At 39.6% G+C, this 12,057-nt stretch overlaps 2 protein-coding genes across 5 annotated transcripts in view; both read left to right on the top strand.

Annotated features, from left to right (window-relative positions):
• Nucleotides 1-12,057, top strand: part of TATDN1 (TatD DNase domain containing 1) — a 32,097-nt gene that overhangs the window by 5,694 nt on the left and 14,346 nt on the right. For 3 of the 4 annotated variants that reach the window (XM_044928819.2, XM_006048353.4, XM_006048354.3), the window contains 5 exons: nucleotides 381-446; nucleotides 2,232-2,281; nucleotides 3,659-3,722; nucleotides 4,803-4,946; nucleotides 5,050-5,092. In XM_044928819.2, the coding sequence (XP_044784754.1) occupies nucleotides 407-446; nucleotides 2,232-2,281; nucleotides 3,659-3,722; nucleotides 4,803-4,946; nucleotides 5,050-5,092 (341 nt within the window). In that variant the 5' untranslated portion in view covers nucleotides 381-406. Of the gene's footprint in view, nucleotides 1-380; nucleotides 447-2,231; nucleotides 2,282-3,658; nucleotides 3,799-4,802; nucleotides 4,947-5,049; nucleotides 5,093-12,057 lie in introns of those variants that run through there. The other variant, XM_025265476.3, reaches the window with a different exon arrangement.
• On the top strand, nucleotides 453-3,712 carry LOC102405341 (mitochondrial import inner membrane translocase subunit Tim8 A-like). Its single transcript, XM_044928820.2, has 3 exons — nucleotides 453-1,109; nucleotides 2,232-2,281; nucleotides 3,659-3,712. The coding sequence occupies exon 1, from the start codon at nucleotides 691-693 to the stop codon at nucleotides 1,078-1,080; it is 390 nt and encodes a 129-aa protein (XP_044784755.2). The 5' UTR covers nucleotides 453-690; the 3' UTR covers nucleotides 1,081-1,109; nucleotides 2,232-2,281; nucleotides 3,659-3,712.

The following is a 12,057-nucleotide window of genomic DNA, read 5'->3' as shown; positions in this document are numbered from 1 at the left end:
GACTCTGTAGTTGTGGCTGGTGGGCTTAGTTGCTTCATGGCATATGGGATCTTAGTTCCCCAACCAGGGATTGAACTTGCATCTCTTGCATTGCAAGGCAGATTCTTGACTACTGGACCACCAGGGAAGTCCCCTAATTGTAATGTCTTAATTGGCTATTAAGGGGTATGCCTTCCCAGTTCTGCAGTGAGTTTCTTGAGAGCAGGACTGCTGGCTTTCATCTTGGTATCCCAAGTGTCTAGCACAGTGACTGACAAGCAATAGGCACTTAGATTTTGTGTGAATGAAAAAGTTAGTAACTGGACCTTTTATTTAAAGTAAAAATTTCAAATAGAGGCCCTCCATGATTATATGTTTTGTTTTGTTTTTGCTTTCCACAGATATTGGTATCAACTTGACAGATCCTATGTTCAGAGGAATTTATAGGGGGGTTCAAAAGCATCAAGGTAAACTTTTCTTTTGTTAAGCTATTTATGAAGACATTTTCTGACTCAAGAGCATAAAAAGCTTAACCCACCCTTAAAATTGAAATATTAAAGGACTTATTGTGCGTCTTGGATAAAACTGTAAACAAAGTGAAACCCATATCAGCTATATTGGTAAACCACGATCATGAACATGTGTAAACTAGCTATTGTCACAAAATGTTATAAAGTATAAAACTTTGAACATGGAAATTGAGATAACCATATGCATAAAAGGCAAGCCATAGTGCTTCCGGTTCCGCCGCGGAGGCACGTGAGTTGGCGCGGCGTCTGTCTCCGGCCGCGGGGCGGCGCTGGGATGGATCCCTTCTCGTCGTCCTTCTCCGCGTTGGGTATGGGCTCAGTCGACCCGCAGCTGCGGCATTTCATCGAGGTGGAGACCCAGAAGCAGCGCTTTCAGCAGCTGGTGCACCAGATGACGGAACTTTGCTGGGAGAAGTGCGTGGACAAGCCTGGACCAAGGTTGGACAGCCGGGCTGAGGCCTGTCTCGTGAACTGCGTTGAGCGCTTCATTGATACAAGCCGGTTCATCGTGAAACGACTGGAGCAGACGCAGAAATCCAGGGCAGGCTTCTCAGAAAGCCTTTCTGACTGACCTCAGCATTACCTCTTTGGAAAAGAAAGGTAGTTCGAGAAATGAAGAGCAGTTGATGGGATGGTTGAAGAAGGCTGTAGGGGAATTGGCTCCCACCTTCATCACTCTTGGGACATCCTGCCCTCTCAGAATGCACAAAGACCAGTATTTGGTGTGGGCGGGGATTTGAGGGTTAGATGTGTTTGGGGTTGTGTTTTTTTTAATGCTAATCTTGTGAAAACAGCTGATAGATGAATGGAAAACTAGATGAATATTACTGTATGTGGGACGAAGCTTTTCTCGTAGTCCCATTAACTGCTTCCTATAATTTTAATAGTGGAATTGCTTTATAATTTGACAGTGGGACCACATAGGTAATAATCTGTTAATTTGTTTTTTGTGTGGGTTCATTTCAGATTTCTGGGGATACCAGTGTACATCTTTGTGTCTCAGGGCAGCAGTCTGGGAAGAGTAATTTGGTACTTAACTGTAGGCCTCCTTATCTAGTGTTTGACTATGGGTGATGGCAAAAATGTATGGTATGTTCATACAGTACATTCCAACTTTCTGGATTATCTCCCTCCCTTATACTGTGATTCACTTAAATATCTATATAAAGTATGGTCTCAAGCTAAGACAGGTTGCCTGAGAGTCTAGAGGCCTTTAGTTAAAGGAAGCTAGCCAGTGAACATAATTTTCATACTAAACTGCCACAAGGAAGAAGTTAACTTATTCTGAATATCAGGGTCCAAAAAAGTTTATAAAGATGTGCCTAAATAAGAAAATTAAGATTTGGGCCAGTTAGAAACTAACAGCAGTATCAGGTAGAGGTGCACGCCTATTGTAAATCAGTATAGTTTCCATATACTACATCTTTTCATCATTGAAATAAAAGCTTCTAAATAAAAAAAAGCAAACCGTAAACCCAGACTTTTCGCCCTTTTGATCAACAAAACAGAAGTACAGTTCACCTATTTTGCCTTATATGGGTTTCTTTTTTTTTTTTCTTAAGGTATTGCTAGGTCTTATTATATGATAAGCACTTATCAAATAGTACTGATTTCACTTTGATTTAGTAACTGTGATTTCTATGTATTCAATATAGGATAATTAAATTATAGGTAAGTGAGTTTTTATTTACCAGATTTTAATGTGGGCTTCATCTCTTGCAGATGACTTACAGGACGTAATAGAGAGAGCTGTTCAGATTGGTGTTAAAAAGGTAAGGTTTCATTTTTGTTATTATGATTTAAAAAAAAAACCTAAATATTGGTTAAAATACTGCAATGAGAAAGAGCCAATGCCACACTTAGCATTTTGTGATATGTATTGTTATATTAGCAAGTTAATGAAATAAAATATCAAAATATTATGTTCTCATCAGTTTAAGTGACACACACCTTGTGGGTGGTTCTTCCATGCGATCAGAAATTTAGTAAATGGCCAAGTCTTCTTGAAGAAGTTTTTTAAAACCCATCTGAATTACCAGGTTTCTTAAGGGGCAACTATTAGTAGATTTTATAACATAATTTAGCTTTGATTAGAAGTAAGCAGGCTGCAGTCCATGGGGTCGCTAGGAGCTGGACATGACAGAGCGACTTCACTTTCCCTTTTCACTTTCATGCATTGGAGAAGGAAATGGCAACCGACTCCAGTGTTCTTGCCTGGAGACTCCCAGGGACGGGGGAGCCTGGTGGGCTGCCATCTATGGGGTCGCATAGAGTTGGACACGACTGAAGCGACTTAGCAGCAGCAGCAAGCAGTCATCAAAAAGATATATCTCTAATCACTGTGTTTAGCTTTTATACTATGTACAACATTTCAAGCAACTGTGAGAACACTTTAATTTTTATGGTAATAATTTGATAATCAGGAGAATTCCTACTACTTTTACAGAGTTCTAAGCAAATGAATTTTAGCTCAGTGTCAAATTGTTTGAATAGATATTTCTCTTTAACTGGTATTTTTTAAAGTAGCAAGCTAGCCCACACATGAGCATAGGGAATAAGATTTGAGTTCCATAAGGCTTCCTGGTAGTTCAGTGGTAAAGAATCCACCTGCCAGTACAGAAGACAAAAGTTTGATCCCTGATCTGGGAAATCCCACATGCTGTGAAGCAGCTAAACCGCTGGTTGAGCATGTGCTTTAGAGCTGGGAGCCGCAACTACTGAGCCCACACACCCTAGAGCCCAGGCTCTGCGACAAGACAGTCCCCCACAATGAGAAACTCCAGCACCAAAACCAGAGAGCAGCCCCCGCTCACCACAACTAGAAAAAAGCCCGCACAGCTATGAAGACCAGCCCAGCCAAAAATAAAAATAATGAGTAAATAAACTATATATATATACATATATATACACACACACAGACATATATATATGAAGATTTAAGTTCCATAGTGTGATATCAGGGCACTTAGTAGCTACTGCTTGTAAGTTAAATAAACCTCAGTTTTAAAAAGTGACCAGTTGAGTTCTGCAGGTTGGCGTGTGACAGTCGAAGAGAGAGAAGCGTTTTGGGGAAAAAAGCAGGAAAGCATGTTTGGGAAACTTGCTGACACTCTGTTAAAGTGGACTTATTTTACTCCTTTCTGTTTCAGTTTATGATTACAGGTGGAAATCTACAAGACAGTGAAGCTGCACTGCATTTGGCACAAACAAATGGTATCCTCATATTACTCTTACCTCCCACAATGTGAATTAAGTTATTTTGAAGAAGTCTTTCTGAGAACTGCCTCAGGTACAGATACAGCAGATCATGACTGTAGACACAGCAGGAAGATAGACTGATTAAGATGAAAAGATTCAAAGTGCCCATTGTCATATCAGATGAGCCCTCTTGTATTTAATAAGGATTATTTTAAGATTTCAGTTAATGAGAATTAAGTTCACTAGGCATAGAATTTAACCTCAGATATTCCCGATACAGAATTTTTGTGTGTATACTGTAATATGTTTAAGATATGAGTTGCTTTTTATTTGCTCTTTAACTTAAGCTACAAAAGATCATTTATTAAAATATTAATCATTCAGATCAGAGACACTGTGTAAGACCCCAGGAATGCAAGTCATAATTTAGTATATAACCCTTCATATGCTCACTTTATAGGCTAAATAAATACAGGCATATGAACATAAAGTTTTGGAGTTGATTCCTACAAGAACCCTAGTTATATAAAACACCCTCCTTTATCTGGCGTTTGTTTACTTAACCTTTTTGTTGTTTGTTTTTGCTGGGGAGGGGCCAGGAGCATACTTCATGTGCTTGACACTAAAGAATTAGGCATTCCATGTTATTTTTCAAAATACTGATTTATTCATTAAAAGCTGTTATTTATTGAAATCTTTTGAAAATGCATACTTCAGGATTCACTGACGTTTTAGTGATTAAAGTCCTAAAAACATCTTCCCAGAGGCTTTTGATGTGTATAAGAATATTACCTTCCATATATAATATTATTTCCATAGTACCTTCCTTACTCGTTATCCCCAGATAGGCTTTTAAAAGTTCTCGGTTCTTCCACTCCTCTGCATGTTAAAGCAGTTTTCATATTCATGTCCAAAAATGGCATTAGTATTCCAAAAATTCTTATGTGATTAATCTAGTGCATTTCTGATAGTTTGACTAGTTTATGGGTATTGTTAAAAATGGACCAGTTGAAATTATGTGATATTCTTTTTTCATATTAAATATAAATACGGGAAAATACTTTGAAAATAATCCTAAGCATTATTTTGTGCTAGATATGTTTTTCAGCACCGTTGGGTGTCATCCTACAAGATGTGATGAATTCGAAAAGAATGACCCTGATCGTTACCTGATGGAGTTGCTGAATCTTGCTGAAAGCAACAAGGGGAAGGTTGTAGCCATAGGGGAATGTGGACTTGGTCAGTGTCAACTCATCCCGTTCGTGTGACTCAGTTTGGGAAAATAGCTGATTTGTTCTTTACAGGTCATGAGTAATTCTTGATTCTTTTTTATCTTTTAAAGATTTTGACCGACTACAGTTTTGTTCCAAAGATACTCAGCTCAAGTAAGGAAATTTATTGTCTTTAGAAATTTTTGTAAAATCTTAAGGGTGGTTTTTAAACAGTTTTTATCAGTTCAGAATGTAGCTGGGTTAAGCTTCAGAGTTTTGTTTTTTTTTTTCCTTTTGTATATAAGAAGTTAAGCGAAACAGATTCCATGCACGCTTGTATGGAATTTGTGAGGGGTGGAAGAATGCGGTTCCCTATTGGTTTAACCATCTAATTTATTAGAAACAGGGATGATTTTTACATGCTAGACTTTTGATTTTTTGTTTGATAATAAGTGCATTCATACATGAACAATTCCGGTGAAATAAATTCAGTCGTGGGGCATATGACTTAAAAGATATTTTTAAAAAAGAGTATAGGGTCAATTACCAAAGCTACAAAAGCATATTTCACTCTTGTTGGGCTTTGGATATTGTGATTGGAAGTTGCGAATCCTTTTGTAGGAGCCATGTTGAGGGTGGTGTCTTCTGAGAAAACGCCAAGCTCACAAGCTTCAGAGACCTCCTATAATACCATTGCCTATAGCTGTTAGTTGGAGTTCCTGTTGCCAGACTGTTGGGTTGTGTTGAAGGCTGAAAAGAAAAATTGTGTCATGGGCTTAATTTAGGACCTAAGCATTTTGTTGAGTTTCAGGTACAGTGTATTATCAGATGGTAAAACAGGATGAGCTTCTGGAGGAGACTAATTTAGGTATTCATCTATTCAGCGAATATTTATGGAGTGGTATGTGCCAGAACCTGCTGGGAACTCATAGCATACAGAACTATAAATAAGGTGTAATATCTGCTCCTCGAGCATTTAAGAATAAGCAGCCCTTCATCCTGCTTAGGTTCTCAAACAAGACAGAGGAGTCTGGATCAGATTCTCTCTTCAGATACTGTCTGGCTTGCTCATAATATTTAATAGCCATTTTTGTCATATGATCTTGGATTAAGCCAGTGCTTGGTGGCCTAAAGGGGCTTTGTAAGTTATGCCTGCCAGAAGCATGCTTCCTCCTGCGCTCCCCCGCCTGCACAAGCCCCAGTGTGTCTGGCCCACGTGAAGTGCCTGCAGTGAGGAGCAGACTGACAGCGAGTCTGTCGTACCCTGGACTCCAGGGTCCAGAATGCCTGAAGGACCATAACCACGTGACATGATGGGGTGATGTTCTATGGACTCTTCCTTTCAGGCTCCATGGTAATAGAGCCTTTCAGAGCTGTTTAGTTGGTAGCTTGTTATTTGCTGTGTTTTTTCAGGGACACTGACTGATTACTGGTAGGATTACTAAATCTCTGTACCTCTCCTGAATACCATGTAGGTCAGTTCGCTTAACCTTAGAAATTCACATATTCACACTTAAATAGAGGAGCAGTTGTCTGTAATAGTTTCTTAGGTTAAGCCTGCAGGTCATAATACCTCCACTTTCATGGCTGTTTTTGGTCGAGATGAGCCTCAGGCAGTGAACAGATCATGTGGTGTGATCATCAAGGACAGTGGCAGAGTCCCCCAAGATTTCTTGCCCTTGACTTTATCCAGATGACATAAACTGATTCTGATATGCAACCGAAATGCTTTAAACCTGATTTTTACATGTGTTACATGAAAACACTGATAGTATCAGCTCTGCAGATGCTTCACCATCATCTTGAGATCAGAACTTAAAAACAGTATTTGTATAGCAGTGCATAGTTCATGGGCGCCTGTGGTGGGTCAGTGGTAAAGAACCCGCCCGCCAGTGCAGGAGACTCAGGTTTGAGAGCTTCCCTGTGTTGGGAAGATCCCCTGCAGAAGGAAATGGCAACCCTCTCCGGTATTCTTGTCTGGGAAATCCCACGGACAGAGGAGCCTAACAGGCTACAGTCCATGGGGTCAGAAAGAGTCAGACAGGACTTAGCGACTAAACGACAATGTATAGTTCATGCTTCAGCACACATGCCAGTTGTCCAGGTGCTGTCCTGTAAGACAGAGTTAAATTCCGTTGGTTAAGTCAATGATTATCAAGTGTCTCCTCGGTCTGATACAAAGAAGAATAAATATGGCAAAAACCATCACAATATTGTAAATTATCCTCCAATTAAATAAAATTTTAAAAAAAGGCTTGGTTCTTATGCCTCTACAGACAATAGAGGACATAAATAATTAAATTGGTTGGAAAAGCTATCAGAAAGTATGTGAACAGCAGAGGGAAGGACTCACTTTCTGGGGCAGTCAGATGGCTTTGCTGAGGTGACAGGATGTGACCGAGGTCTCTTCCAGAGCAGGTAAAGCTAAGGACAAACTAAAGTACCGTAGAAATTTTAAATAGATGGGCAGTTCAGTTTGAGATTTCATTTTCTTACAAAACATCAAATGACAGTTAAAAAAAACACACACCAGTAGTGATTGTATTTGGATTGTTGTCATAGAAACAGATAGCTATGTTATCTGCCTTTGCTTCCTCCTTTCCCATAAGGTGTACCGACAGCACCACCCCTATTCTCTGCCACGTAGCACTCTGTCCTTGTTTCAACATTTCTCACACTGTAATAAGTGGGTTTGTGTTAACCCCTTCCACTCTTACAACGCATTAGCGTCTGAGTTCTTCAAAGGCACAGACCAAGTCTTCCTCATGTTCTAGTTCCTATGCCACCTAGCACAGTACTCTGAGCATGATGTAAATGTGCACAGAATTTTTAATAATGAGGGAGGCATCTTTTTGATTCCTATAGAGCATCATGGATAAAAAGTTTATAATTCAGCTTTTACTGTTGAGTCTGTTGGAAGAATTTAGACTTTGGTCTGTGCTTACATATGCCAGTTGTCCATCTGACACAATTACTAGTGTGCAATTTGTCACTGTTTTGCTTTTTAAAGTAAAAATGTATAGTCAGGAAAATGATGTATGAGAAGAGACAAATAGAAAATAAATTAGTATAATGGAGTAAGGAGAGGCAACACCAAAAAAAACACAAACAAACCTGATACTATGCTAGACAAAATATCTGAAAAAACAAACAAAAAAAGGCAATAGATAACATTGTATTAAAAATAAGACCTTTTGAGTCAGCAGATCTTTATGTTTGAATCATATCTGCCTTTTGGTGTCTTCCTTCGTAAATTTCAATTTCCTCATCTTCAAAACGGGGATACCTTTCTTAACACTTAGTGTGTTAAGTCCCTTGTGCTGTGCCCGACAGAGTCAGTACTGAATAACTGTTAGAAATACTGCCATCCTAAAAGAAGACACTGGCTATAGTTTTCGTTTGGGGCTTTTGAAAAGTTTTTTTTTAAAGAGAAGAAAAGAAAAGCAAGTAGATAAGGAAAAGACCTGATTTAGATATGGAAAGATTAGCCTTTAAGCATACCCTCCTTTTTCGGTTGCTTTGCCTGGTGCTGCACTCCTTTCTTTGTTTCAGGTTAAGAGTTATGTTCATTTGAGTGGGAAGAATTTGCTTTAGGTATTTTTCTTGGGATTTTAGAATGTTGATACTGTGCAGTCATATTTAATCAGACATCAGACAGAATTTCAAAATAATCATTTGGGGCTTTAAGGAACATAAGGGCTGATGGCATGGAGTGTCTCACTCTCCCATTTGGCTGAGGCAGGATTAACACCGGATTAAGGTGTACTGCTGGAATGCTTGGGTTTTGGATTTACATCAAGCCAAATTACAGGCATTCCTCGGAGATATCAGGGGTTCAGTTCCAGACCATCACAACAAAGCAAGTCACGGGCATGCTTTAGTTTCCCAGTGCATATAAAAGTTAGGTTCACACTGTATCGTAGTCTGTCAAGTATGTGATAGGATTATGTCTTAAAAAACACTATACAGACTTTAAAAATGCTTCATTGCTGAAAAATGAAGCTAACCATTTCATTGCTAACCATCATCTGAGACTTCAGCCAGTCTTTTTGCTGGCTTTTTGCTGGTAGAGGGTCTTGCCTCAGTGTTGATGGTTGTTGACTGATCAGGGTGGTGGCTGCAGCAATTTCTTAAAATAAGACAACGATGAAGTTTGCTGCATTGATTGACTCTTCCTATCACAAACTGTTTCTCTGTAGCATGCGGTGTCATGTGGTAGCATTTTACCCACAGTAGAACCTCTTTCAAAATAGGAGTCCGTTCTCTAAAACCCTGCCACTGCTTTATCAAACTCAGTTTATGTCATGTCATTTCAGCAGTCTTCACAGCATCTTCACCGGGAATAGATTTCATCTCAAGAAACAACTTTCTTTGCTCATCCATACAAAGCAACTTCTCATCCATTAAAGTTTTATCATAAGATGATGCAGTTCAGTCACATCTTTAGGCCCTGCTTCTAATTCTGGTTCTCTTGCTATTTTCATCACATCTGTAGTTACTTCCTCCACTCAAGGTTTAAACCCCTCAGGGTCATCTATGAGGGTTGAAATCAACTTCTTCCAAACTCCTGTTAATGTTGAGATTTAGACCTTTTCCCACAAATCATGAGTGTTCTTAATGGCATCTAGAATGGAGAACCTTTCTAGGTTTTCAGTTTATTTTGGCCAGATCCATCAGAGGAATTGTTATCTATGGCAGCTATAACTTTACAAAATGTTTTTCTTAAATAATAAGACTAGAAAGTAAAAATCACTCCTTGGTCCATGGGCTGCAGAATGGAAGTTGTGTTAGCAGGCATGAAAACAACGTGAATCTCACTGTACGTCCCCATCGGTACTCTGGGGTGAGCGGGTGCACTGTCAGTGAGCTGTAGTATTTTGAAAGGGATCTCTTTTTCTGAGCATTGTCTTCAGCAGTGCACTTAAAATATTCAGTAAACCATGTTGTAAACATATGCTCTCATCCCGGCTTTTGTTCAGAGAAGGCAATGGCACCCCACTCCAGTACTCTTGCCTGGAAAATCCCATGGGCGGAGGAGCCTGGTAGGCTGCAGTCCATGGGGTCGCGAAGAGTCGGACACGACTGAGCGACTTCACTTTCACTTTTCACTTTCCTGCGTTGGAGAAGGAAATGGCAACCCACTCCAGTGTTCTTGCCTGGAGAATCCCAGGGACAGAGGAGCCTGCTGGGCTGCCGTCTATGGGGTCGCAGAGTCGGACACGACTGAAGCGACTTAGCAGTAGCAGTAGCAGGCTTTTGTTATTCCCTTTGTAGAGCATAGGCAGAGTAGATTTTTAGCATAATTCTTTTTTTCTCCTTTCCCTTCCCACCCCTCCCAACCCCCGCACTGTTTTGGCCGCATCACGTGGCATGAGGAACTACCCTGACCAGAGATCGAACCCATGCACCCTGCAGTGGAATCAGAGAGTCTTAACCACTGGACCACCAGGGAAGTCCTAGCATAATTCTTAAGGGTCCTAGGATTTTCAGGTTGGTAAATGAATATTGGCTTCAACTTAAAAGTCACTAGTTGCATTAGCCTCTGACAAGAGTGTGAGTGTAACCTTTGAAGCCAGGCATTGACTTCTCCTCTCTAGCTATGAAAGTCCTTGATGGTATCTTTTTTTTCAACATAAAGCTGTTTCATCTGCATTGAAAATCTGTTGTTGAGTATAGTGACCTTCATTAATTATCTTCACTAGATCTCTGGATACCTTGCTGCAGCTTCTACATGAGCACTTGCTATTTCACCTTGCACTTTTTAAAAAAAAATTTATTTTTAATAGGAGGATAATTCCTTCACAATATTGTGATGGTGTCTGCCATGCATCAACATGAATCAGCCATAGATATACATATGTCCCCTCCCTCTTAAACCGCCTTTAAACCAGACTTCGTGGTTGTCTTATTTTGAGAATTGCTGCAGCCACCCCAAACTTCATCTTGTACTTTTATGTTATAGAGATAACATAGAGGTTTTCTTAAACCTCACAAACCACCCTCTGCTGGCCTCAGACTTTCCTACTGCAGCTTCCTCACCTCTCTCAGCCTGCATAGAACTGAAGTTAATTAGGATCTTGCTCTGGATCAGGCATTTAGCTTAAGGGAATGTTATGGCTGGTGTGATCTAATATCTAGACCACTAAAACTTTCTCCATGTCAGCAGTAAGGCTGTGTTGCTTTCTTATCATTTGTGTATTCAGGGGAATAGCACTTTTGTTTCCTTTAGGAACTTTAACTTGGCGTTTACAACTTGGCTAACTGACTCAAGAGGCCTAGCTTTTGGTCTGTCTTGGCATTAAAAGTGCCTCCCTTGCTAATCTTAAATATTTCTAGCTTTTGATTTAAAGTGTGAGACCCGAAATGCTTCCTTTTATTAGAACACTCAGAGGCCATTCGTTGTAGGATTATTAGTTGGCCTAATTTCAATGTTGTTGTGTCTCAGGGAATAGAGAGGCTCAAGGAGAGGGAGAGAGCCGAGGGGACACACACACTGTTGATCAGTTTTGCTGTCTGCTATGGGCAAGGTTTGTGGCACCCCAAAACCACAATTATAGTGAGATCAAAGATCACTGGTCACAGATCCAGTCATGAAAATACGGCAATACAATACAGTACAAATATGATCATGAAAAAGTTTGAAATATTACAGGAATTATCAAAATGTGACACAGAGACACAAAGTGAGCAAATGCTATTTGAAAAATGGCACCGATAGACCTGCTTCATGTGGAGTTGCCAGAAACCTTCAATTTGTAAAAAAAACAAAAACCAAAACCAAAAAACAGTATCTGAGAAGCTCAATAAAACAAGATATGTCTGTAATAATTACTGGTACTCTGAAGTTGAACTTTTCAAGCTCTTGTCCTTAGCTATTGTTGACCTTGAAATCAAAGCAGCAGTACTACAACCAGAAGCAAATTAAAACTTTGCTAAAAAGAGCAAATCTAACTGAAGTAAAGATTAATTCCCATTTCTGAATTTTTAAAAACCCTAAATAAAAGAAGCTGAGAAGTCTCTTAATAGGTGCCACTTCCTGCCCTTTAGCTTCTGTTATTTTATTATCGCTGTGGGTTGTTTTTCCTTTAAAGCCAATAGTCATAGGATGTTAAGTACCAATTATCCTCAATTTGTATTAT

The sequence above is a fragment of the Bubalus bubalis genome, chromosome 15 (genome assembly GCF_019923935.1).
Source record: "Bubalus bubalis isolate 160015118507 breed Murrah chromosome 15, NDDB_SH_1, whole genome shotgun sequence".
Classification (NCBI taxonomy): Eukaryota; Metazoa; Chordata; class Mammalia; order Artiodactyla; family Bovidae; genus Bubalus; species Bubalus bubalis.
Note: the sequence above shows the minus strand (reverse complement) of the source record. Positions and strands in the feature narration are given on the sequence as shown.